Genomic DNA, 27,127 nt, shown 5'->3' with positions numbered 1-27,127 from the left:
TGCCCTGTGCAGGTGCACAGTTTGCACAAATTATAGCACAGGTGACTATCAAAGCCATATGGGCTTAGCCACCCCCGAGTTTTTATTGTGTATCATAATAATTTGTCTACTGTAAGCCAACTGGGCAAATGCCATCCTTCATTCTCTTTTTGGTACGGTGCCTGCCATGCCTTAATGCTCAATTAATAAAATTATAGCAATAACCCTTCTTCTGGCCCGGTGTTCTGGAAGCAGCCCTGGGCAGATGCTGAGTCCGGAGTGAATTTCTTCAGAGCCTAGGTCTGGGGCAGACATGGGGTACAGTGTGATGCTGGTTGGGGCACCAGGTAGAGATTCAGTGGACATGAGCCCTGCATGGAGGAGGGCATGCAGACAGAAGCCGGCTGAGACAAAGGGCAATTGGGCTGGGGACAGGGGCACATCCCTGGACTTCAGGGAGGCTGGAAGGTTTTGTGCAGATTTTCAACTGTGGATTGTTTCATTGGAATCTTGGCTCTCCCACTTACTCCCTATGTGCTTTCAGCCAAATGCCAACCTCTGTTGTCACATCTGTGAATGGGCGCAATGATACCTGCCTCTTGGAGCAACTATTGTGAAGAATGACACATAACTTCTGAGTAAAAGCATACTCCGGAACCTTCTAGGCCCATCTGTACACTCCCTTGAAAAACCCAGGACCCCCAATAGCACCCATCTCCCTCCAAATCCTGGATACCTGAGCAGTTTCCTCACCTGATCCTCCTCTCGGTCACACCTGGTCTTCCTGGTTGGTGTTCAGCAAACAAGCCCCTGAGCTGGGTTCAACCTGAAATGCCACACAGTTCTGTGTTTCCTCCAGGTAATTTTGTGTCCTCTGACCTCACCCCACCCCACCCCACGCTGCGCCTCGGCTTTACCTCCCCCTGGCGCTTTGCTGTCCCTGTCCCCAGCACAAGCACCTGTGGCAGTAGAACCCACACCAAAGGCCTTCTTTACTGGCTGTCACCAGTGCCATTCTAAGTCCAGAGCCTCAGTCCACGTCAATTCCAGCCTCGCCCTACAGGTTCTAGTCCCATACCCAAGCCCAGTCCACCCCCACTATGTTCCTCCTTCATCTAGTCCCATACCCAAGCCCAGTCCACCCCCACTATGTTCCTCCTTCACTGCGGAGGTACTGAGAGCTCCGACCCGGGTTTGGGGAGTCGCGTTCCCGCCGACCCTGAGGAGAGAGCTGCAGGATGCAGGTCACCTTGAGGGAACCCAGGGAGGTCACATCCCTGACACAAATGCCTCTACCTGACACAGGCCGGGGCTCTTTACTCTCCTAGGCTCTCGGCAAGGGAACGCCGCGGACGAGTGGGAGCGGGCGGCCGCAGGGCGTCCAGGCGACCGAAGCCAGGCTCCCGCGGCGCGGCGGCCGCCAGGTGGCACCGTGGGCCCGGGGCCTGGGCGCCGCCCGCGGGCCGCGGGGCGGGGCAGGAAGGGGTTAAGGCGCTGGCGGAGCTGGCAGGGCTGCCGCCGCCACCGCGGCTCTTGAGGGAAACCCGGCGCGGGGCGCTGAGGAGGGAGCGGCCGCGGGCTGCGGGGCCGGGCCAATCGGGCGGCGGGCCCGGCGCGCGCGGAGCCAGGCAACATGGAGGGAGGCGCGGCGGCCGTCCGTCCGTGACGTGCCGCTCCCCCGGCCCGCTCTTGTCGGCGAGCCCGAGCCGCCCGCCGGCCCCGCGGCGCCGAGATGAGCAGGTCCGTAGCACTACTGCTCTGCCTACTGGGCTGCCACGTTTGGAAGGCGGTGACCAAGACGCTGCGGGAGCCCGGCGCCGGAGCCCAAGGTCGGTGGGCGGCGGCGGGGCCGGGGGGCTTTGTGTCGCGCGGGGCCTGGTGCAGAGGAGGCGGCGGCGGCGACGGGAGGGTCCCGGGCCGCATTGTGGCGGCGGCGGTCGCAGCCTGAGCCACAGCCACTGGGCCTGCAGCCCCCTGCTCCGTGCTCCCCAGGGGGCGGCGCCGCCCAGGGACGCGGGCCCGCCCGGCCGATGCTCCAGGGGACCCGGGGATCACTGCGGGCACGGGTGCGGTGGCACCAGCTGCTGGTGGCTCCTCTGCCGTGCATCCCAGGATCCTTTCCTTTATGCCACAACACGGACGCGCAGTTCCTTCTCCTTGGTTGCGGCGAGTGGGGTCGCCTAGGACTCGGGGCTGCAGTCCTGGAAACGGAGCGCGAGGACTGCGCTGGGTCCTTTTGTTGTGGGGAGGGGGCTGTCTCTGCCCCGGGGTGCACCCCTGGACGCTGATGTCCACCGCTGCTGCCCGCCACAAGATTGCTGCGGGTTGGGAAAGTTTTAGGGTCTTTCCTCGTACCCCCCCCCCCCGCCCACCTACCCGACGTTTGTTGCAGACCGCTAGGGAATTTGCTCAAGAATCCTCCTCAGAGGGAAGAAAGAATTAGACCTGGGAGGTCCTAAGCACTTAGAAGAAAACAAATTAAAAAACAAAATGATTTCCAGGTCTGTGTGTCGCCAGCTCGTGCCTTTTGTCTAGTCTTTGGCCTCCGCAAATCTGCTTTTTAGCCCTGGGAGTAATTGGTTTCCTGTGAGAACGACCACGAGTCTGTCTATCTTTTGTTTTTAAAATCAGAATTTATTCGTGGGTAAGCCTGAAGCTTCCTGGGCAGGCACCGATGGACAGAAATTGGAGTACTTCTGGATTGCTGACCTTTCGGAAAGGGCCTGGGGGCGACCGCGGATGAGCATCCTGGTCCACCAGAATGCAGCTGCCTGGACTCCCTCTGGCTTCGTTGCTCCCCCTGCCAGGGAGTTCCAGGCAGCTGGTAGACCCCCAGATTTCTCACACCTTGCAGCATCCTGTTGCTGAACCCCTGACTTACCTCCTTCCTTCTTGCTAACCCACCCTAGGAGTCTGGTGTTTAGATGTGAGGACAGAGCAGGGGGGGGCCAGGCCCACAGTCTAGGTTTACCTACAAGTGGAATTAAAGGTTTCTATATTCAGCACTTGTTGGCACCTCTTGAATGCATCGCTTCTTCTATGGCTATGGTAGAATGTGGCCATTATGGATTGTGCATGAATGCAGTAATGTATGTATGTTGGTGGGGGGCATTGATAAGGTACAAAAACACTCTTATGTCTTATCCTGTAGGAAATGAATGTTTAGGACCTTAGATCATCAGCGTCGAATTGGAGCTCTTTCATTCATACCCTACTGCGTTTTGAATCAGCTATCTTAGCAAATGTGTTATTTCCGCCTCAGTGAGGCCCTTAATTCCAAAGAGAAGGTGGTTTTTTTTCTTTGCACTAGAAATAACAGTAATATGCGACTACTGTGTTCATGTTCTTATAAAATAGGAAACAGCACAGCTTCATTTTTTAAAGCAGGTGTGAAAAAATTGTGGATTTAGGTCTAAGACCATGTTTTTTGGTAGCTTTTGTAGCTCAAAGTCAGATTGGCCAGCTAAATGTCTCAGAAATGGAATATTCCATAAAATGCAAAGGAAATGGTAGGCCTAAAAGGATATGCTTGGGTAGACGTATCTTAGAGTGTGAGGTGTGGTATGGTTTGTGTGCAAGTTCAGATATCTTGGAATTTTTCTCCCTTATGTTATTTCCTTGCTTGCTGTTTGGGGGGGAAGGATGGCTTTTTAAAAGTGTTAAATACAGGGCCTAGTGTGTTGGCTCAGTTGGCTAAATTCTCTCTTTTGATGCACTGGCATCCCATATGGGCTCTGGTTCATTTCCCAGCTGTTCCACTTCCCATCCAGCTCCCCACTTGTAGCTTGGGAAAGCAGTAGAGGATGACCCAAAGCCTTGGGACCCTGCACCTGTGTGGGAGATGGGGAAGAGGCTCCTGGTTCCTGGTTTCATATCAGCTCATCTCCGGCTGTTGCAGTCATTTGGGGAGTGAACCAGCATTTGGAAGATCTCTGTCTCTATTTCTCTCTGTAGATCTGCCTTTCCAATAAAAATAAATAAATCTTTAAAGTGTTAAACTTAGGAGTTCTGTCAGAAATCAGGGTTACCCTCCCTAGCCCCTGGCTTTTGAGCAAATGGCAGTTTTAGCAACATGGTTAATTTCTCTTTTGACATTCAGAGGTCACCTTCAACCCACTAAGATCTTCCAGCCACCTTGAAATTAAACTATTCTGTATCTTATGATATAATTTTTACCTGTTTGCAAGGGGGAGAGGGAGGTAGAGAAGAAGGTGGGGAAATGGGGCGAGAAAGAGAGAGAGACAGACAAAAAAGCAGAGACAAGTCCCATTCACTAATTCTCTCCCCACCATCCCCAGACTGCAATAGCTTGGGCAGAGCCAGGAACTAAATTCACATTTAGGGTGTCAGGGACCTAACTGCTTGAACCATCACTTGCAGACTCGCAGACAAATGCATAGGCAGGAAGCTGGAAGCTGGAGCGGAGCTGGGATTCCAGCCAAGGGGCTCTGATGTGGGATGCAAGCATCTAAATTGCTATACCAGATGGTTTAAATTCATGTATTCTCCACTCTTCTTGATTTACACACAATTAGGACCAATGCTCTGGTTTCGCTCTGCATTTCCACAGCAGGTTGTGGATTGTTTGGTACCTATTTGGTGCCTGAGTGGTTGGGAGGTTGGAAACAGCTAATCCATAGACCATAATACACATAGCTGTCATCATAGTTGGCATACATTTTAAGAAGAAAAGCTTTAATGTTTACTTTCTCCAAAATAAGTTTTGCTTTTACTATAGAAACGGTTACATTGAAAGAGCACAGCTTACATACGTTATGTACAAGCAACATTTGGAAATCACTTAGGGAAAAACTAGAGACATGAAACATAAGGAGATCATGTACTGTAATATTCAAAGTAGGTTCCTGGAACTAAATCATCAAATGAATCTTTATTATATTATCTTAGGAAGCTAACATCTGTAAAATTTCTTGGCAATTCTCTGCTATTTATCTGTTTAAAATAAAATGGAAGGCTTGGCTTGAGATTCTCTAACTGTAGCTGCCTTGAGTCAGCAAAGTGATTCCTAGTGTGACATTTGTCACATGACTAATCGTGAATTTGAACTAGCTCTAGAAGATGATTTCATGTGTTTATGAAGTATTTTATCCAAGTTGCTATGAAGAATCTAGTTTTTTTTTTCTCCTCTGGAAATTTTACAGGAACTATTGTCCAAAATTATTGAGCAATTTTGGCTTTGTGCATCTCTTACAAAACTGAACCTTGACAATGGCTTGCCAGAGGGGACTCCTTGAAGAGAAGCAAGCTGTGCATGTGGACCCTGTAAAGATGCTGTTACTTTTACCTGACAAAAGAAAGGTCAGAGCCAGGCTAACAATCTCATGCTCAGTCTCCCATTATGTGAGCTTACTTTGTTGCTGGCTATCTAACAACAGGATACTTTGCAACGAAGTGTTCAGCAGGTGAAAGCTACAGTCTGTCATAATATGTGAAGTGAATGGTTGCCTACCTCTGTCCTCTTCAAACTCAAACTGCACTTACTAGATCATTGGGATCAGCTGAAAGGTGGTGAAGCCATGGGAGGATCACTCAATAAGCGTGACTTATACTGAGGTTATTGTAAGACCATAACATCTAAATGTAACTCCAGGGCTCTCATCCTGGGAAACTGCATACAAAAGTCACTGAGCTCCTTTGCAAGTATGATAGTGCCTAAAGGAATTCTCAGAGCTTTACAAAAATGAAACATTTATTTCTTTGAAAGCAAGAATTATATAGACAGAAGGACAAATGGGAGATGGGATAGAGAAAGGGAAAGAGATTGTCCATCCATTGTTTCACTCCTTAAATGGCAGCAACTGCTGGGGACAGGCCAGCTGAAGGCAGACACTTTATGTGGGTCTCCCACATAGCTAGAAAGGGCCCAAGCACTTAGGCCATCTTCCTCTGCTTTCTCAGGCCATTAACAAAGAGCTAGATTGGAAATGGAGCATCTGGGACTTGAACCAGAACCCATATGAATGTGGGCATCCCTGCTGGCTTAACCCACTACACCATGATGCCGGCCGCTGGGTATATCTTTGAAATGACTTCATGAATTACTGTTACAACGTATTTATACTTGCTTACAGTAATTTGTAAGTTCCAGGTTATTAACTTAAAATCCTAGCCAAAAGAAGTAAACATTGCATGGACATCTTAAGTAATATCTTGCCAATTAAAGTACTTTATCAGCTTTAATCAGGTTTTCATTTTGAACACATTATTCATAACTTGGTCAATATAACTGCATTTTTTACTATAGTAAATAGTATTTACTAAAAAAATTAATAGAAATATGTTGGAAAAACACATGAATACTGAATAAAATATTGAAAAAACATATTTCAGAGATTTGTTAGGCTTGTCCTGTGATAAAAATCCGTGGGCCCAGCACAATAGCCTAGTGGCTAATGTCCTTGCCTTGCATACACCAGAATCCCATAGGGGCACTGGTTCTAATCCTGGTGGCCCTGCTTCCCATCCAGCTGCCTGCTTGTGGCCTGGGAAAGCAGTTGAGGACGGCCCAAATCCTTGGGACCCTGCACCCACATGGGAGACCCAGAGGAGGCTCCAGTCTCCTGGCTTCAGATTGGTTCAGCTGCAGCCATTGTGGCCACTTAGGGGAGTAAGTGAACAGACAGAAGATCTTCCTCTCTGTCTCTCCTCCTCTCTGTATATCTGACTCTCCCCACTCCCCAAAAAAAGATTCTTAAGAAAGTGTGTGTAGTTTGTGAAACATATTTAAAGGGAATGATTATACACATTAATATTATAGTTTGATCTCATTATAAGGAAATATTACATATGAATATTTCACAAAATGCAAGTTTAGTACTTTTTTTTATTTACTTTAAAGGTAGAGTTACAGAAAGAGAGAGAGAAAGAGAACTGAGAGAGAGAGAGAGAGAGAATCTTTCATCCACTGGTTCTCTCCCCAGGTGGCCACAGTGGCCAGGGCTGGGCCAAAGCAAGACCAGGGACCAGGAGCATCTTTTAGGTCTCCAGTGTGGGAGTAGGGGGCCAAACGCTTAGGGCAGCTCCTGCTTTTCCCAGGTGCAGTGAGGAATCTGTATCAGAAGTGAAGCACCAGGATACAAATAGCACCTGTGTGGGATGCTAACATTTACAGGCAGCAGTTTTACCCACAACACCACAAAGCCAACCCCAACTTTAGCAGTTATAAAACTATAGCTATAGCTGAATTATTCAATTCTAGCAAACATGGAACTGACTTACTTTAAATATATTTTAAAAATTAAGCTTCAACATTCTAAGTAGACCAATTAATTATATGAAATAGCTTTAAAAAAAAATTCTGTGGTGTGACTCAATAGCATGCCCTATATTAAGAAAACTGTTAAAAGTCAAACTTGTAAGGATGTAAAATGTGAGACGAGTAACCACTTAGAAAGGGCTTCCTAATAGATACCCTTTGGTAAACAGTTGAACTGGTGTATTTCAGAGGATTCTGGCTTTGGTTAATCTATATGCCATTTGCCGATACCTCTTCTTCCCACATTCAGGTCACCTTGCCAGCATTTGGTGTTTTTTCTCTCACCCCTTACAGAATGTATTAGTCCTTGCAGGCTCCAGTCATTAAGCACTGCTGTGTGAATGGCTCCCACTTTGCTGTCTCTTTCCTTCAGCATTGTTTATTCCTGTCTCTCCTGCTTCTAGCCACCTCCCTTTCCATGGACTATGCTTGCCTCAATGCATTGCTCATCTTCCTCCTTCAACCCAACATACTTGCTACAGTTCACACAGCCAGCCATCTCCCATGGTTGCTTTTTATACTGCGTTTTTTTACTATCAGAAAGATCTTGAGAAAACAGAGTTTTTTCCCTTTTGTTTTGGTGATGAGGAAACCCCGACCAAGAGAAGTAAATCAACTGAAGGGAATGAGTGGTGTTCTCTAGCTGTGTGCACTTTATGGTTGCTGCAAGGATGGCCCCAGGGAGGATCATGTTCTAAACTTTGCAGTCTGTAAATGAGCAAAAGGGACTTTGCAGAGTTGATTCAGCCAAGGACCTCGAGATGGGAAACTCTTCCATCTCTGGTCTGATCTTCCAGATAGGCCCAGTGTATTCACAGGTATCATTATGAGAGAAATACAGAGGACTGCAGTCGGAGGAAGAGGGGGAACAACAGAAGCAGGGGGTCAGAGTTACAGAAAGGGAAGATATTTTTGGAGATGGAGGAAGGGGCCATGAGCCCAGGAATGCAAGCAGCCTCTAAAATGTGGAAGAGACAGGACTAGAGTGTCCTTCCATCAAGCATCTTCTTGTTTCTAGAACAAGAGACTAGGATGAGGTCCTTAAGAAAGAAGGCTCATTCGATTTGCAGTTTTGGAGGCTCACAGCCTGAAATAAGACAGCCCTGTTAATTCAGCATCTGGTGACAGCATTCTTGCTGGCTGAATCCTGAGGAGATGGGGAGGTTCACGTGACAAGAGGAAGGGCCTGTCTCTCTGCTGTTTTTATTTTATTTTATTTTTAAAGCCACCATGATATGTTCAAATACAATCTCATCTCCCCGAATGCTCTACCTCTAAATACCATAATTGGGTTAAGTTTCCAATCCTCTTGGTAGAATTAGCACAAGACTTTGGGGACTAAGTGCATAGCACAAACCTGTTTGGGACACATAAGCTGACTCCTAAATCATGTCACTGCCCCAGGGGCTCCAGAAGGAATGCAGTGTGGGCAACATCTTGACTTCAGCCCATCGAGGCTGCTTTTGCACTTCTGACCTCCAGGACTGGAAGATCATAAAATCAGGTTTTTAGTCTCTGACCTGTAGTAATTTGTTATTTCAACAATAGGAAACTAATACAGACCCTAACTCCAAAGCACTGTGAGAGGCATACACTGTATGCGGTCAGAGTGTAGCATGAACCATATTTTGGAACCAAGTTACTGGAGATTACAGAGAAATATGTGGAAGCCTAGCAAACATGTAACAAAATTTTGTCCAACTAGAGTCATGACAGGGATTCTTGGGGAGCACCCAAGAATGTTTCTGCACCACCCAAAAAGTTATTTTTCTTCTGGATGAGATGGATCAGTGGACCATGATTTCCCTTCTGCTCATAAGCAAGGTATATTAAGTCTGCTATGCTCATTTCTGAGTAGGATTCAGACTTGTGGGGAGTACATGTAACCTTTCAACCCCTGCCAAAACCACAGTTGGACATCTTGCTTATTTTCAGACTGAGCTTTATTTTCCAGTGAAACATATCTGTTAGGGTGCATGACGTGGTGTGGCCAACTTCAGCTGCCACCAGCAATGCCAGCATCCTCTGTGAAAGCACTGGTTTGAGGCCCAGCTTTTCCACTTCTAATTCAGCTCCATGACAGTGCATCTCTGAAGGCAGTGGAATCTGGCCCAAGTATCAGGGCCCCTGCCACTGATGTGGGAGGCCCAGATAGACTTTCTGGCTCCTGGCTTCTGCCTGGCCCAGCACTGGTCATTGTGGCTACTTGGAGGTGTAAACATGTAATTAGAAAATCTCTTTTGCTCGCTGTTTCTCCATCTTGCTTTGTTGTTCTTACAAACAATCTTTAAAAAAAAAAAGAAAGAAAGAAAGAATGTATCTATTAACTAAACGACTATCAAGTGTCACCATAGGCCTTCCATGTTTTGAATTGTTAAGGAACCAGTGGCTTCCCTATGGTCTCCAGAGCCTCACCACCCACTCCATCAGTTTTCTCTGCCTTTCTCAAGCAAAAGAACCCCAGCATCTCTGGGACCAGGAATGTGTGAGTGATTGAAGGAGATCCCATGTTGATAAAGAAAGAAGCAATGTGGATGCCCTGGACATGCCTCAGCACTGTGTCTGTTAGAGAATACAAGGAGATTAAAGACACTGGGGTCTCCTATAGTTTTTATCTTCTTAGAAAGCAAAGCATCAAGTTCATTGTAGCCTAGTGAGGAGAGGAAGGTCACAGAGCAGCAGATGAAGGGATCACTGGTGATTTGGTGGAGTAATAAAGGACTCAGATTTTGTGTTCTGGGCCAAGGAGAAGGATAACAGAATGTCCTGGTGGCAGTCTTCAGCCAAGGAACTGTTCTCAATCAGAAGAGAAACTGGAGCCTTCTTGACTTTTAGGCCTTGTCCAAAAGATAAATAAAAGAGTCAGGGAGAACCACTTCATATTTTAAGGCCAGAGACTTCTCTGCATGGTAAGGCAACGCATCTGTCTCCTTATCCTTTCTCATAAACACTGTGCATTCATTTCTGTCTCCACTGCCACATAGACCTCAGTCTTCAAGAGGTACTTGCGAACACAGGATATCTTTATTTCAGTCTGTTCTTTTGACCCAAACTCTTATGCATGTTTACTTACCATTTTATTCATGTAGTATATCTCTCCTGCAGGAAAATGTTTAGCTGTTTCCCTTTTACTCATTCAGTGTAAATTACGACCTCCCTATCTTCCTCATGGGCCTGTGCCAGTGTTGGCTCCTGTTCTTCACCAGTGTCAATTACCTGATCTCCAGCCAGCAAACATCCTCTGAGTGATTGCTGCTTATCCTCACTTCCACTCACCTGTGCAGGTTCTCTCTTCTGTTCTTGCACCCACGCTCCCAAATGCAGGCATCTACGTGTGAAGATAGCGTGCTAAATACTTACTAGACAGAAAGTGGAGGTAGGAGAGCATATTTGCATTTAAGCCTGATTATTTGGAACTTCTTACCCCCTGATACTTTATAATCAAGTTGTTAAAAAAAAAAAAAGGAATAAGAACACCTCTAAGGTATTTTACTAGAAGTGATTGTTTATTTTTTTTTTTAGATTTTTTTTGTTTTGTTTTAAAGATTTATTCATTTTATTACAGCCAGATATACACAGAGGAGGAGAGACAGAGAGGAAGATCTTCCATCCGATGATTCACTCCCCAAGTGAGCCGCAACGGGCCGATGCACGTCAATCCGATGCCAGGAACCTGGAACCTCTTCCAGGTCTCCCACGCGGGTGCAGGGTCCCAATGCATTGGGCTGTCCTCCACTACTTTCCCAGGCCACAAGCAGGGAGCTGGATGGGAAGTGGAGCTGCCGAGACTAGAACTGGCGCCCATATGGGATCCCAGGGCTTTCAAGGCGAGGACTTTAGCCGCTAGGCCACGCCGCCAGGCCCCTAGAAGTGATTGTTTATTGACAGGCAGAGCCATAGAGAGGGAGTGAGAAAGAGAGAAAGAAATCTTCCATCTGTTGGTTCACTCCCCAGGTGGCCACAATAGTTAGGTCTGGCTGGGCCAAAGCCAGGAGCTCCGTCCGCATGCAGAGCAGTGACCAGGACATGAACTGTTGTTCCCGCATGGGATGCCAGCTACCCATGCATCACAAAGCCAGCCTCCGTAAGGTACATTTTTATGTCATTAGACAAGAGTCTCTTGAGTAAGGTGAAACCAACTGACTCTTATATGACTGCAAGTCCAGCTCTCAGTTGTTTGTGATGTTTATTTCTGGATATTTCACATTTATACATTTATCCAGAGGACAGCAGAAGGTTAATTTCAGGAAGCATATAGCACATCACTTAGTTCTTCTAAATGGCATTAAATTAGGTAAAAGAGATCCATTTGGTGATCACTTTTTAAGTAGTGACAACATAGTTAAGTATGTAGTAAGTAGTGATGCTAAGGTGATTTCTGATTACTGAGTAATAATTGTGAAGAAAAGGCAAAGCTTGTTCATATTAAACTGATCAGACATATAAGATGATCGATTTTGGGTTGGATATATTCAGCATTTAAAAATAATTTTATGTGTTTGAAAGGCAGAGAGAAGTAGAGACTCTTCATTGGATACACTAGCAAGATCTAGCCCAGGTTAAAACCAGGAGCTGGGTACTCATCCCAAGTCTCCTACAATAGTAGCAGAGATCCAAGTTGCTTGAGTCATTATCTGTTGTTTCTCAACTTGCACGGTAAACGAAAGTTGGAATCAGAAGCAAACCTGAGGCTTGAGCACAGACACTCCATGTGGGACACTGGAGTCTTAAGTGGTGTCTTACCCACTGTTTCCAATGTTCACCTCTGTTCAACCAATGTCTTGAGCCCTTACTTTTATATATAATTTATAGTGACACTTAAATATAAAAACCAGTAAGATCTTTTGGAATTGTTGGAAGTAGCAGATAGCTTAGAAAAGATATCTTGGAATTTTGTATTGAGTTTATGAAAGATAATGAAACAGTTATTTATCCTATTTTAACATGAATCCTGTGGGAATAGAGAAGGATCAGTTTCCTGAAGACTCAGCTGTTTCTAAATCAGTTGAACATTTTCATTTGCTTGGACATGATTTTTTAGCTCAGAATTTGAAAGTGATTGTATTTGTCTTAGAGGAAGGATTTTTTTAATGTCATTTTGGCAGTGCTGAATGAAACACAGAACATTTGGTGGGTGACCTAGACTTCTGATTTCACAGGCAGTCATTAGTATCCCCAGTTCAATGGATGAGTTCACTCCTTTTCTCCATATACCAGCACTGTTAGAGTATGATTATGGTTTGTCTCTTTTTCATCACATGAAAAGCTTGGATCTGGGGCCAGCATGGTAGCTCAATGGGCTAATCCTCTGCCTTGCAGCACAGGCTTCCCGTAAGAGTGCCAGTTCATGTACCAGCAGTTCCACTTCCAATCTAGCTCCCCACTTGAGGTCTGGAAAGACAGTTGAGGATTTTCTAAAGCCATGGGACTCTGTACCCATGTGGGAGATCTGGCTTCAGACTGGCTCAGCTGTGGCTGTTGTGACCATTTGGGGAGTGACCTCGTGGGTGGAAGATCTTTCTTTTCATCTCTCCTTTGTAAACTCTGTCTTTCCAATAAAAATAAATAAATGTTTAAAGAAAGAAAGAAAGAAAGAAAGAAAGAAAGAAAGAAAGAAAGCTTGGGCTTAGCATGGTAGCCTAACAGCTAAATTCCTCACCTTGCATGTGCTGGGATCCCATTTGGGCAGTGGTTCGTGTCCCTGCAGCCATACTTCCCATCCAGCTCCCTGCTTGTGACCTGGGAAAGCAGTAGAGGACAGCGCAAAGCCTTGGGACCCTGCACCCACATGGGAGCCTGGGAAGAAGCTCCGGGCTCCTGGCTTCAGATCAGATCAGCCCCAACAGTTGTTGCCACTTGGGGAGTGAATCATTGAATGGAAGATCTTCCTGTCTGTCTCTCCTCCTCTCTGTATATCTGACTTTCCAATAGGAAGAAAGAAAAGAAAGAAAAGAAAAGAAAAGAAAACGAAAAGAAAATGAAAGAAGGAAGGAAGGAAGAACAAGAAAAAGAAAGAAAGAAAGCAAGCTTAAATCTTTCCTATTGGAGGGAAGTGCCAAAGAAGTGTTTTGTAATTGAAAGTGTAGGACATAATCCTGTTGTGTCATGAGCTGGTATGCCTTTGATCTAGGATTGCTGTTGACTCTACAGAACCCATTCAAGAGAAGCTTGAGCTTATATCTGGTAAGCTGTAGCAATCCAAATCATATCATTGTCAAGCCATGGCATTTACAACTGCGGGACAGCACCAGCAGACCCCTGCACTCACACTGCCCTGCCACAGGGACCTCACCACCCTCAGTTATTGCAGGCTCAGCTCCAGAATACCTGAACTGAATTCATCAGTTGGAAGAACTCCAGGCAGTTCTTTCACTTGTTTTTGTGAATGATGCCATCTAAATGTATAGCTCCAAACTTTAGTTTGCGAAAGGTGATCTATGCAGGGACTAAAGGAAACATCACAAATTTTAGGGACCATTGTATTGTTTTAGTTATTAATTGCTTCCTTAATAAATTAGCAAGCATTTAGTAGTTTAAAATGTCCAGATTGTAGCACAGCTGCCTAAACTGCTTCGTGCAGTGTTGGCTTGCACAAGTTCAGGTTCCCGCTTTTCTGCTTTTGACCTGGCTCTCCCTGTCATGGCACTGAGGAAAGCATTGGTACTCAGATAAAAGTACTCAGATGAAAGTTCCAGACTCCTGGAAACTCAGATAAGAGTTCCAGGCTCCTGGCTTTAGTTTGACCCTGCCCAGGCCATTGGGGACAACCTGGGAAGTGAACCAGTTGACAGAATATCTATTTCTCTCTGTCCCTTGCTGTCACACTGCCTTTCAAATAAATAAAAATTAACGCATACATTGGAAGTTTGGCCTGGTGTAGTCCCAGCCGAGGCTCTGGTGTCCACAAGGTCATAATCCAGGCATGAGCAGGGCATCCTGTTTGCCTTTTTGGAGGTTCCAAGCAAGAATCTGCTTCTGACATCATATTGTCAGTATTCAGTCCTTTGCAGGTGCAGACGTAGGGCCTGTCAGCCAGGAGCCTGTGTTTGTTCTGAAAGACTACCTGCATTCTTTGCCACCTTGCCCCCTTCTTTTGCCAAGCTACCCAGAGTACATGGAGTCCTTTCCTGCATCAAGTCTCTGCTCTGTGAGATTGTTGCATCTGTAACCTCAGCCAAAAGAGGTACTAAAAACTCATGTGATTAGAGTGGCTAATCTTCCTGTCATGACTCTTAGTTACTCCTGGAGGCACTTGCCACTTAACATGACATGATTTCAGGGTCTTTGGATGTGAGGGTGTTAGGCATCTTTGGAGGATTCATTCTGCCTACGTCAGCCAGAATGTAAGGGGTTCTAGTGCAGAGATGGGTGAGATTGGAAGAGGAAGAGGAGGAAGGAGAATGATGAAGCTCATTGGGTAAGCCCCAAGAAAGATTCTAGGCAAATTCTTCCCCATCTCTTACCTCCCCTGTGATTTTAGAACTATGGAAAAAATCACATGTGGTTATATTAAAGTAATATTAAGTTTTTGCATTTGGATTCTGAGACCCACTAGTGAAGTTTATTAAATATCTGTGATTGGCTTTATTGAGTGATAACTATTAATTATATCTCTGTTATACTTAATGTTTGATCAGAGTATCAGAGACAGTAAGCTCTGCCCCATTTACCTAGACACGAACAAGTAACAGTGGCAGTGTGCTGTTATGGCGCAGGTGCTTAGGACAAGCCAGGCACTGTGCAGAGGAACCTGATGGATTGTTGTGTTCAGTCTTCACCTGTGAGGTGTAAGTATCTGCTTTTCTAGCAGAGGTACAGAGAAGATAAATTACTTTCCCAGTGTCACCTGCTCATTACCAGAGTCCATGGTGTTGTGGGAACCAATGGCCTCTAATTCAGACTAGGCTGCTTTGTAACTCAGAGGAATAAATTATAATTTCATACCATTCTGGTCTTTGTGGCATTTTACCAGTATAATTAAGGACCTTTCACTGGGCCTGGGAATTTTTATGAAGAAAAGACAAAACTACATCTCCTTGTGAAGTCCCTATTTGCTTTTGAACCATGGAGAACAACCTTGAACCGCTGTTTACTAAACTTCTCGAAAGAGCAAAGCTTGTGTTTGGCTCTGTGTGAGATCCAGATGTGAAGAGATAAGAAGCCTGCACAAATATGTCTCATGTATGCTTAAGGAAGGTCCAATAAGAGAAGGATGGGATTGGGGGATTGTACCCAGTAGAGTCTAGGGGGATCTTTTGACTAGTGTTCAAAGCCCATTAGTATTTGGCAGACTGATCATAAGAGATGAAACATGTTTGAACACAACAGTTGGCAAGGTGGGGCTAAAGAAGGATGTGGTTATGTGTAAAATAGTCATCCAGGCATGTTTGGATTCATAATGCTTAATGAGATGCCTCTTTTCTCTTTTTGGGCTACAGGGAGGGCTTTGTTTATTCTGAAGATAACTGTGAAATGCCAATATTTATTTGGTGTTCAAACTTGCAAAATTTAATCTTTTTCTCTGTTAAAAAGAAAAACTCCCTAGTTCCTTTTTGTTCATAAAATGACCCAAAAATTGATTTTTAAATGGTATAATTATGGAAGTATAACATTTTTCTAATTTTTTTCTTTAAAATAAAAATTTCATCTCTTGTAAAGATTTTTTGAAAATGTTTGTGTATTTATTCGTTTGAAAGACAGAAAGATTGGCACAGCACAATGGCTTAGTGGCTGTATCCTTGCCTTACATGCCCTGGGATTCCATATGGGCACTGGTTTGTGTCCTGGGTATTGCACTTCCCATCTAGCTCCCTACCTGTGGCCTGGGAAAGCTGTGGGGGATGTCCCAAGCCCTTGGAACCATGCACCCACATGGGAGACCCAAAAGAAGTCCCTGGCTTCAGATTGGCTCAGTTTCAGCCGTTGCAGCCACTTGGGGAGTGACCCAGTGGTTGAAAGACCTTTGTCTCTTTCTCTCTGAAAATCTGCCTTTCCAATAAAAATAAATAAATCTTAAAAAAACAAGACAAAGCAAACAACAACAACAACAAACAAATGAAAGACAGAGAAAGAGAGAAAGATAATCTGTCTTCTGGCTACTGGTTCATTTCCCACGTGCCCCAGCAGCTTGGGCTGGTCTAGGCTGAATCCGGAAACCAGGAATTCCATCTGGATCTCCCATGTGGGAGGCAGGGACACACACATCCTTCATCCTCTGTCTTCCCATGTACATTTGCAAGAAGCTAGTTCAGCAGCAGAAGTGCTAGAACTTGAACCTCCACTCCAGTGTGGGATACTGGCATAATCTGTGCCACAAGGCCCACCCCCTCTAACTTCCTTCATGAAAGTATTCAGTCATACAAGGAAAAAAATGGAAAAAACTTTTCAATGAATACTCATACAGATCATTAGATTCTGTAGTGAACATTTGATTGTTTGCTTCCTCACTTACCTATCCATTTATGAAACCTGTGTATCTGTTAATCATAGTTTTATGTATTCATAAACATGATTCATTCAGTATCAGTGCCCTTTCCCCCAAATACTTCAGCATACACATAATAAATGGGTGCTGGATAGTTTTTTTTTTCTCTTGGAAAAATTTATATATAAGGGCATACAACAATCTTGTAACTGTTCATGTATCACCTATGCAAATCAAAATTCTAAGATACAGAATATTATCACATTCCCTTTCCAAGTAGATACTTGCCTCTACTCTTCAGGAAAACCAGTATTCTTACTATTTTTTTTGCATGTCAGATTAGTTTATATTACCAGCCATGGAACTTTACATAAATGGACTCAGTCAGTTAAACCTAGGCTTCTTTTATTCAACATCACATTTTTGGGGGGCTCAATCCCTGTTATTATATCAGTATATCAGTTTGTTTCTGGCTGAATAATATTCAATTATATGAATATTCCATTTTATATTTATTCATTCTCCTTGTCCAAGGCCACTCAGGTTGGCTTTTATAAATATGGTTGCTCTGAAATTTTTCTACAATTCTTTTTTTTTTTTCTGATGATTGATTTCTTTGAAAGTCAGGGTTACAGAGAGAAGAGATGAGACAGAGATCTTCCATCTGCTGGATTACTTTCCAAATGACTGCAGTCATCATGGCTGGGTCAGGAGCCAGGAACGTGGGTGCAGGAGCCTAAACTGTTGGGCTGTGTCCCACTGCTTTCCCAGGTACATCAGCCGGGAGCTGGGTGGGAAGTGAAGCTGCCAGGATTCCATCTGGCATTTGTGGATGCTGGTGTTGCTGGCAGTGGCTTAACGTGAACCTAATGCCAGCCTGTATGCAATTTTTCTGTGGTCATGTTATTTGTTTCTCTTGATATCGTGCCTAGGAGTGAATTGCTGGATCATAGGGCAAATCAGTGTTTGGTTTAATCAGAAACTGCTAGAGCTTTTTCAGTTAGTTGCATCTTTCTATACCAAGCAAACAGGAGATTTCTGTTGCTCCACTTTCTCACTGACATTTGGCATTGTTAGTCTGTTTTACTCTAGCCACTTTGAGGGCAGATCTATAGATTCAGATTTGATTTTAAAAACAGGAAATATATTATGCTTTCCAGATACGTGACTTGACATTTTGAAGAGTGTTGAGACAGTTTCAGAAAACAGAATTGAGGTTTCACTATTGTGTTTATTTTCAGTGATGTCTTAATTATGTATATATTTTTCATATGTTGTTCATCTGTAATATGATCAAATCAGTGACTGTCCCATCTGCTCAAGTTAAACCACTTCATCACATGCAGTCCAGATAACTGGTGAGAGAGTGTGTGCACAGGTCTGTGTGTGTATGTGCATGTGTGCCTATGTTGGGTGGAAAAGAAACAGGAGAAAAAGGAAAATAACCCTTCCCCGTGTTTGATATCTGCACACTGCAGATGCAGACAGATCCTTGTCATTCCTGTTCTCCTTACTGGGTAGGAGCCTTGAGGGCACAGCCAGTTGGAAGACACAGGTGCTGACAGATTGAAACAACAGCCAGTATTTCTTAATGGCTGCACTGCTTTTAGAACTTCCTTGGGACACTACAGTAACCATATTACTGTTTTGAGTCAGTTCCTCAAAGTGTGTCCTAATAGCTTTTCAGTGTTAAGACAGCACAAAGTTCTACATCAGAAGTCAACATCACTGCTGAGTGTGCCTGGTTGTGGCTTTTCATTAACAGTGACATGCCATCAGTTTAACCAGCTGTGCTCAAAGACTGCAGATAATGATGTTTCATGATCTTCTGCCACCTGTAATAGAGTAAAAGTTTATGAAGCCAGAGTGTCTGTTCAGTAACATAGTGCCATATTAGCTGCCACCTTGGTTTCTCTGTGTGAAGTCCTGTATTGCTGTTTCTTTTTTATTTAATATTTGTTCGTTTTATTGAGAGGCAGATTTATAGTGGGAAGGAGAAACAGAGAGAAAGACCAGCTGTCCACTGGGTACTTTCCCCAAGTAGCTGCAATAGCTGGAGCTGAGCTGATCTGAAGTCAGGAGCTTCTTCCAGGTCTCCCATTCAGATGCAGGTCCCCAAGGCTTTGGGCCATCCTCTTCTACTTTACCAGGTCACTGGCAGGGAGCTGGATGGGAAGTGAAGCAGACAGGACATGAACCAGTGATGCCGGTGCATCAAAGGCAAGAATTTAGTCACTGAGCCATCATGCCAGGATCCCTGTATAGCTGTTTCTTTGGGCTGTTCCCCAGGTTTCTTCTTAAGACTTGGAGGGAAACTGGCCAGGTTCATTGCCTGAGGAGCACCTTTACCTTCAGCTTCTCGTGTAAATTCTGAGAGCCGGGCTAGGAATGAGGAGAGCACAGTCTGGCAGAGGTTTCTCATCGCTGCTGCTTGGTGATCACAGGTGTCCTGGCGGGGTAAGGCAGGCCTCATGCTGCCTGGCAAGGGCTAATTGGACTCGGTCTCCCCGCTTCCGTTGCCAGCATGGCCACACACTAAGGCTCTGCCTCTGAAGGGGCTTTATGAGTGCAGTGCCCTGTGCTGATAGTGTTACTTTTGAGTTGCCATGTGATCCTGTTGAAGCATGTTAGACTTGGCACTTCAGACAAGGTGCATGTCTTGAGATTTAATGGGTCCTGAGCTGTTTTCATGGTCTGAAGTGGAGATTAAGGGAGAAGCAGATGTTGCAGTCAGGTCACTCCCTTTTTAGTTGTTTCCTCTCTCTCGTGGCCTTGACTCACTTATATTCCTTTTCAGAGCCTTTGTTTCATAGAAACCGTGCCCCAGGGAGAAGGGTGACACCTGTGCCCTCTTCTGCTGGCAACGCCGTCACCCGGAGTATGTCCCCATGCTCATCAACTGCCTTCTTTAGGCTCTATGTAGAAAACAGTCCTTCTGTTGTTTATATGAAAACAGAGATTTTATAAAGGGCCAGGATTTTTGCTTTCCTGAACTGGAACCTTCTCTTGTTGCAGTGCTCTTGACGTATATTCTCCAAGCTGATTCCTCATTGCAGAATCCCACGCTTATTCCAGCTTTAATGTGACAGAAAGTCTTCCTCATGGAATTGCTGGTCAGTTTATTCTTGTGCCAGGGTTTCCAATATTAAAGAAAATCTGTGGTTATTCTGAGTTAGGAAAACAGTCTAATATTGGATTAAATGAATGTCTGTCATTTCAGGTATCTACACACAAAAGCACAGTATCTCTTCTGAAAGATATCATATAAGAAATCACTCGTGCATAGTAGTTTCTGATTATTTAAAACAGTCCCCTCTAAGGAGAGGTTGGAGGAGATAAGCTTTAACATGCCTGCCTTAGAACAAGGTTTTTCACTTTTTGCTTGGTTGAGCAAGTCTCATTTTTGTTGCCTACCATCTGCTGTACATGTTTTTGAATGTGTGATAAGGCATATGGCTAAGGGATAGAAAAGTTAATGCATGCAACTGGTGAGGGCGGAGGACAAGTGCCTGCAGTCTGGTCAAGTTTGCAGTCCATCTGTTGCAGCACAGAGAGCCCTTTTAAGACGCAGCATGGCTCAGCAGCCTGTACAGAGAGCACATCAGTTGGGAATTGTTCAACATTGCCGTAAGACCATAGTGAAGTGAAATTTCTCTGTCCTAAAGGATGACACTTGCCACACAACACACGTGTTCAGTGCATGGTTTTGTTTGTTCCCCTTTGCTATGAATCTGCAAACTACTGGGTGAAATTAAGCCCAGTGGTTGACCCTTTAGCTCATTCACCTCTAGCAGAGTAATCTGTTCAAATGGCTTTTAGAACACATTTGGTCTTCAAAATCAATTTTTGTGTTGCAACTTAACTGGTTAGATGGATTTCTAATTGAAAATAGGCCCTTGTCGTATACTCTCTCCAACTTTCTCCACTGCTTTGTTTTGTATTGTTTTGTTTTTTTACATTTTAGTATTTGTTCGCTTGAAACACACAGAGAGCATGCATCTACTGGCTCACTCCCCAAATGCCCATGCAAGCAGGGTGGGTAAGGGCCAAAGTCAGGAGACAGGAATGCAATCCAGGTTTCCGACACAGGTGTAGGGACCCAGTTATTTGAGCCGTAACTACTACTGCCCAAAGTCTGCATTGGCAGGAAGCTCGAATCAAGAACCAGAGCTGGAAATCGAACCCAGGCACTTCATTGTAGGATGCCAGTATCTTAACCACTTGGCTAAATGCTTGCTCCCTCCCTACCACTTTTTCAAACACTTTTCTTCATTTGCCTTTTTAGTTTAAAAAATAAAATCATTGACTATCGTGCCATCATTTTTCTTTTAGTAGCCTGGTGGAAATCTAGAAGCTGCAATAAATATTAAACTTAGGCATTCTAAATCAAGTGCTTATTAAAGTAATGTATAAATGCTAACTAATGAGACAAGTTGCTAACAGCCAGGAGTACTGTGTATGTACACTTGTTTGATAACATCCTATTACTTGGGTTGGGCTGTTCCTGGCTCAGATCTTCCCAGTCCTGAGTTCGGATTCCTCTAAGTACATAGGAAGATGGACTGACAAGACTTCTCAACCTTATTCTCTTGTTTGCTTTTCTATGCATCCCCCAAAATTTCTGCTTTTCCTTTTCTTTCGCCATCAAAACATTCCCTTATACATAGTAGGGTGCTTTCAGATCCATGATCCCTTTTGCTACCCATAATTCTGAGAAATATTCAGGAGAGTTATTCTTATAAATGAAGAAGATGTGGTTGGTACTGTGTGGAAGTGATGTTCCCACTCATGTCCTCTTCCTCTCTCCTCTTAGTTCATCTCACCCTGTGGCTTTAGCCAACCAGTTCATAGGCAGCAGTGCTTGCAGCTTGCCAAGCACAGCTCATATTTTTCAGAATGAGCTAAATGTTAGCAGGATGTTTCTTGCAGTCTCAGCGCTAGGCATACCAAAAGTTAAGACCCAGTCCTTCTTTTCAGGAATCCAAGCTCCTGTGAGCAGTAAAAAAAGATGAACAGAGAATTCAGTAGGAAGGAAAGTGCTCAAGAATATGGGCTAGGCTCGGAGGGGTGGCGAAGGTGAGTAGTATGGGTCACTCAGAGGGCTTCCCAGGCAAGTGGCTGAGAATTGCTTACTTGAAGTCAAGGGTGTAAGCGCTCACTCCCTATACCTCGCTGCCAAGGTGCTCAATTTTATTTACACAGTATTTGAAAAAAGAGCTTCCTCTTTCATGCTTTTCTCCATTTCTTCTCCTCTATTCTTCCTCCCCTCCTCCTTTCTTCTTGTTTCTTAATTTCTTTGTCTTCCTTTTTCATTCCTTCCTTCTTTCTTTTCTTTCAGTCATGCTCTTTTCTACTTCTCTCCTTCTTCCTCTATCATTGCCCTCTCCCTCGTTTTCTCCCTCCCTTTTATCTTCCCTTCTATCTTTCCTGTAAAATTATCAGTGGTGCCCCTGAACTTGCATGTGAACTCATGCTTCCTATCTTCTGGGTGTTCTCTAAGTCTGTGAACTGATTGCCAAGTTGGATCTGTCTTGCTCTGTCAAATTCTTACAAACTCTTTTTACTCACTTGTTCTGCTTGGTTGGTTAATCTTCAACCAGATATCCCAACATCAAAGAACCTAGATTTTTTTACCCTAACTTTTCTGAACCCCAGCCTCTTCGGCAGAGAGGGGAGACCATGAAAGCTGTTAATTGAAGTCAGCTATGCCAGATCTTGATTTATGTACATTATCTTCCCAGTCTTATAAGTTAAGAAAGTTTATGCTCAATATCTTGGTGATGGAGAGGGATGACTGAGTTCTAGCCTCATCTGTGCCACACAAGAAGGGATAGACAAAGGGCTCCTGGTGACCAAGAATGAGTTGCAGCTCCTTTTAGGTCCCTTGTCTTTGTAGGAAGGAAAGAAGAAAAGAACAGGCTGTTGTAAGGAGCACTTGGATTTAAGTTCTGTCCTCTTGTCTCACTGACTCACAGATGTTCAGCAACCCCCCTTCTACTATTTGTCAGGCAGGATAAAATGGCTACATGATCCCTGCCTTTCCTGAATTTAGAATCTGTTGCATGCAGTTCATTATTCATTTAGTAGAATACTGCTCCAGATGGCAAAATCTGCACTTAGACTTGTTGTAGAACACCTGTCTAGAGACATGTGACTTTGTGCATGATCTTATCCCATGCTCTATAATAAACGGCACCCTTCTGTGCAATTCTAATGATATAATCTTTCTGGAGAATGGTCTAAGTAACTTCTAACTTGCTGTGAATTCAGGTTTGCTAAAGATTTTCCATTTTTCTCCTCCATTCATGGAAATAATTTAAAGTTAACAGAACTTTGGATAGTAGCATGAAGCTAAACTATTTTTTTTTTTTCGACAGTAAGGCTTATGGATAAAGAAAAGGCAAATAGTTCTGCCACTTTAGGGAAAAGATAAAATGTTATAAAAAGAAATATAATATAAAGAAAGTAGTACATGACAGTTCCCTACAGCTCCTTGTCTGTTCTCAATATTGACTTTGAATGTGGGGTAGTACAGGTAATCTTGTTCTTCTAGCCTCTTCTTCTCAAACTTCACTGTGCAGGTCAGTCATCTGGGAAGCGTATTAAATGTGGATTAAACTCAACCAGTATGGGACTAGCCCCTGGAACACTGCCACTCTTACAAGCCCATTGGAGGATGATACTGCAGGTGCATGGATCACACTGAAATGACAAGGCTTCTCATTGCACACTAGGGCTGATGCTCAGGGACTAAGAGAACCCACCCAGGGATAATTTTTTTTTTTTAAGAAAAACCAAAGAAATTATTTCAGGAAACAACAGAAATATGGATGTTGCCCTGATTCCCATTTGTGCTCATTACTGTGCAACCTTGTTATCAAATGTAGCATTTGTACATTTTTGTTGATTTATGGTAGTTTGCTTTGAGTAAGTCATTTAATGTGTGCCATTTGGGGCTCATCTAAAGAAGTAACTATTGACCACTTTTACTCAGAGGTGCAGAGTTCTTGCTTCTTTGTCTGTTTTTTTTCCTTTGAGCTAGGGCTTTTGCATAACACTTGAATATCACAGCACCTATGGGTGCCAATGTCTTCTTTGTACCTGTGTAGAGGAGGGTAAGTTCAGGCACTATAGAGGTAAGCTGTCTCCCTTAGGCACATTGTAGGCATGGTTCTCCCTGGAGATTGTTAGCTGCCTTAGAATCGCATAAGTCCCTGGAGGAAACTGAAACAGTGACCCTGGGAGCACTTGTGTTGCCAGATCATGGACTTTTATTTTGGTTGGGTGATTTTAAATGAAGTAAATAGAGTTGGGCCCCTTGGTCCTTACCTCTTTTTTTTTCTTTTTTTTTATTATTAATTATTTTGCATTATGTGACAGTTTCATAGGCTCTGGGAATCCCCCCCACGCCCCTCCCCCCTGGTGGATTCCTCCACCTTGATGTAGTATTACAGTTCAAATTCAATCAAGATTCTTTCCTTGCATACGTATACCAAGCATAGAGTCCAGCTACTTGTTGTCCAGATGGGTTGAACAGTTTCTTGGGGAGACCATTTCTGGTCTGAAGTTAGAGCTGGTAGAATATCATCCCAGTCAATTAAGAGTCCCAATATAACATCAACAGCAGTTTGCAACATTATGGAATTGACATGGTTGTGAGTAACCAGTATGTTAAAAAAAAAAAAAAGCAAGTTCTTAACCACAGCCTATGATTAGCTCATTGACATTTCAATTTTAGTTTATATACAGGTCCTTACCTCTTGATGCTCTCATCTCTGTACCTTATACAGAAGAACTGATCACCTGGGCAGGAGCCATAGCTCCCTTGAGTGAGCTAGAGTACAGTCAACTGTACCCCAAAGTTTGTCCATGCCACTGGGAATCTGGGTGTCGTGGAGTGAACAGAAGGGAAAGGAGGCTTGGAAGAAGCATTCGAGTCCTTGTCCGTCTCATTCACACTGTGATGAGGCGGCTCTCTATCAGCAACATGTCCCTGTCTGTGGCTCTTCATTTTGCACACAGCTTGAGACTTTTCCCACAGAAGAAAACATCTGCGAAACATGTTGCTTTCATGTTGTAGACTGCAACCTGTTCCTTTCTTTCATTCCTTTGCCAGAAAAAGGCCAAGATTTCCACCTGCTCCACCCGATTCCTGTCTGAACTCTCTGCTGTCTGTCCCCTGTCCCCATCGCTCCACAATAACCCCTTTCATCCAACCCTACAGACATTTCCCAGCTCTGCTTCTGTTCCTGGCTTCTAGGACAGGGGCTGCCCTTCTGTAGCCTTTAACTGATTTCCCCTTTAGAGAAAGATGTGGCCCAAGTTCCATCCCTGGCCTCCCTTAAGCCTCCTCTCTGCACTTGGCTTCAGTGGCTGCCATCAGCAGGCTGCGCTACCAGGTGTCTCCACAGTCCAGACCTCTTTCTGACCACCAGCCAGTGCTGCTATCATTTGTCAGATGTGCTCACGGACATGGCCTCAGTACAGCCACTTTGTCCTGTCCCTGAACATGCTGCTCCCCCTGCCCGGATTGCTTTTGCTTGAAGTCGCTGACTCTCCCTGAAGTATCAGGTGTGATGGCCTCTACCCTCACTCCCCAGCCAGGTCTGTGTGCTCACTGTGCTGTTTATCCAACAAACTTCCCTTGAAGACTTCAGGGCTCTCATTTCTGTCTAGATGGGGAGAGTATGGCACAAAACCTTGTAGGGACCATTCCCACCCTGCATGGCAGCTGTTTGTCTCCCTCCTCAAGCTAGAAGTGCTCTGCCCTCAGCATTGTTTGTTGAAAGAGCAATTCTGATCATGCCAGTTTCCTTCATCTTCTCTTCCTTTTCTACTGTGAATCTTCCTCCCAGCTCTCATGGGAGCAAAAACCAGGAAATAGAACTTTATCATGACAAGATTAGGCAGATCAAATTTCATCATTGCTCTGCTTTGTACATAAAGTTTAAGTTTTTGTGTTTGTGTGATGCAAGGTGTAAGTTGAATACTTCCTTTGTTTGCTAGATTTGCTCAGCTGCAGCCAACAACATGTTTCCTTTCCACTGTGTGCTTTGTTCAGAACTGAAAAGCTCAGTTCTTTGGGAACTCTTAATGAGAGAGGAATAGTCTTACTCTTAGATGATCCCTGTGCCTGTAACTGTCATAACATTTAACAAAGGAACAAATGGAAAAGTAACAAAGTCTTCTGAAACACAAGGCAACTAAAAAGGACAGTTTATTTCAGGGCTGTGATCTCAGGGTTGCCAGATAAAATACAGGATACCCAGGTAAATGTACACTTCAGATGAGCAGGAATAAATTTGTAATGTAAATATGTCCCAAATATTGCCTGGGACATACCGGAGCTAAAAAAAATTACTTGCTTTCTTTTTAAAAATGTAACTGGGAGGACCTATAGTTTTATTTGCTAAATCTGTCAGCCCTAATTATTGGCAGAAGACAGGTGCTGGTATTAACAGTTTTTAACCCTCAGTTTTCAGTTACAAGGATATTTCATGGGGAGAACCCAATATTGGGTAAAAGATGCTGCCTTTGCCAGCTTAAGTCCAAACCACAGTTTTAATAAACGTCTCAACCCTGACTGGACAAAAGTGAAAAAAAATGTTCCCTCTTTGATTTTACCTCTTTCAAAGTTAAAGACTGGTGGCTGTTGTTGTGGCTCAGCAGATTATATTGGAGCTCCATTTCCAGCAGCTCAGCTTCCAACCCAGCTCCCTGTTAATACCACCAGGAAAGCAACAGAAGACGACTCAAGTCCTTGGGCCTTTACCACCCATGTAGAAGACCCAGATAGATTCCAGGCTCCCGGCTTCAGCCTGACCCAGCCCTAGCCATTGCAGCCACTTGGGGGAATGAAACAGCAATTGAAAAATCTCTTTGTCTCTGTCTCTCTGCTTTTCAAGTCAATAAGTCAATCATAGAAAAAAAAAGATGAAGCTCTGACATTCATTGATACAAAGCTGTGCAGTTGCAAAAACGGAATCACAAATCCCCATCCTTGAGGCTTCCTTCCTGTTACAGAAATGCAGAGTTGTCTGGCATGTTAGTATATTACGTTTACTTCAGCATGGGATAAGTATCCCATGTATTAGGCAGAGTGGAAGAAACAGTACCCCCCTTCAAGACAGGAAGAAAGCCCTTCAAATGGGGCTAGAGAGCAGATGGACACAGTAGTTACCTGGGGGAAAGGCAGTGGTGGGAGGGGTTGTTAAGGCACGAAGGGCAAGAGCACTGCTGAGAATGTGAGTCATTTAGTCTTGGTGGGGCCTGCACAAGGCTGTCCATGGCTCCCCCAGTGATGCTGCATTCAGCCAGGACAGAGGCCTGCTGGGTTTAAGCCTCACGTGTGCAGTGCCTTGCTCCCTGAGCACCCTAGTGGAGGCTATATAGTAAGCTGGCAACCTTTGCTCATGGATTGCACGCTGGTGGTTTTAGTTCCTGGCCAG

General features: G+C 44.4%; 1 protein-coding gene and 1 long non-coding RNA gene across 4 annotated transcripts in view; one reads left to right on the top strand and one right to left on the bottom strand.

Annotated features, from left to right (window-relative positions):
* LOC131481250 (uncharacterized) overlaps positions 1-1,271 on the bottom strand; it is a 201,033-nt gene extending 199,762 nt beyond the window's left edge. The window contains exons 1-2 of the long non-coding RNA XR_009246183.1: positions 1,168-1,271; positions 716-805 (exon numbers count right to left, since the gene is read on the bottom strand). This is a non-coding gene — a long non-coding RNA (uncharacterized LOC131481250). The remainder of the gene's footprint in view (positions 1-715; positions 806-1,167) is intronic.
* Positions 1,272-1,460: 189 nt separating this feature from the next.
* FAM171A1 (family with sequence similarity 171 member A1) overlaps positions 1,461-27,127 on the top strand; it is a 130,010-nt gene continuing 104,343 nt past the window's right edge. Inside the window, exon 1 of one of the 3 annotated variants that reach the window (XM_058669282.1) lies at positions 1,461-1,808. In XM_058669282.1, coding sequence (XP_058525265.1) covers positions 1,712-1,808 — 97 coding nt within the window. In that variant the 5' untranslated portion in view covers positions 1,461-1,711. The remainder of the gene's footprint in view (positions 1,809-27,127) is intronic. The other 2 variants (XM_058669281.1, XM_004578589.2) reach the window with 2 other exon arrangements.

The sequence above is a fragment of the Ochotona princeps genome, chromosome 10 (assembly GCF_030435755.1).
Source record: "Ochotona princeps isolate mOchPri1 chromosome 10, mOchPri1.hap1, whole genome shotgun sequence".
Lineage (NCBI taxonomy): Eukaryota > Metazoa > Chordata > Mammalia > Lagomorpha > Ochotonidae > Ochotona > Ochotona princeps.
Note: the sequence above shows the minus strand (reverse complement) of the source record. Positions and strands in the feature narration are given on the sequence as shown.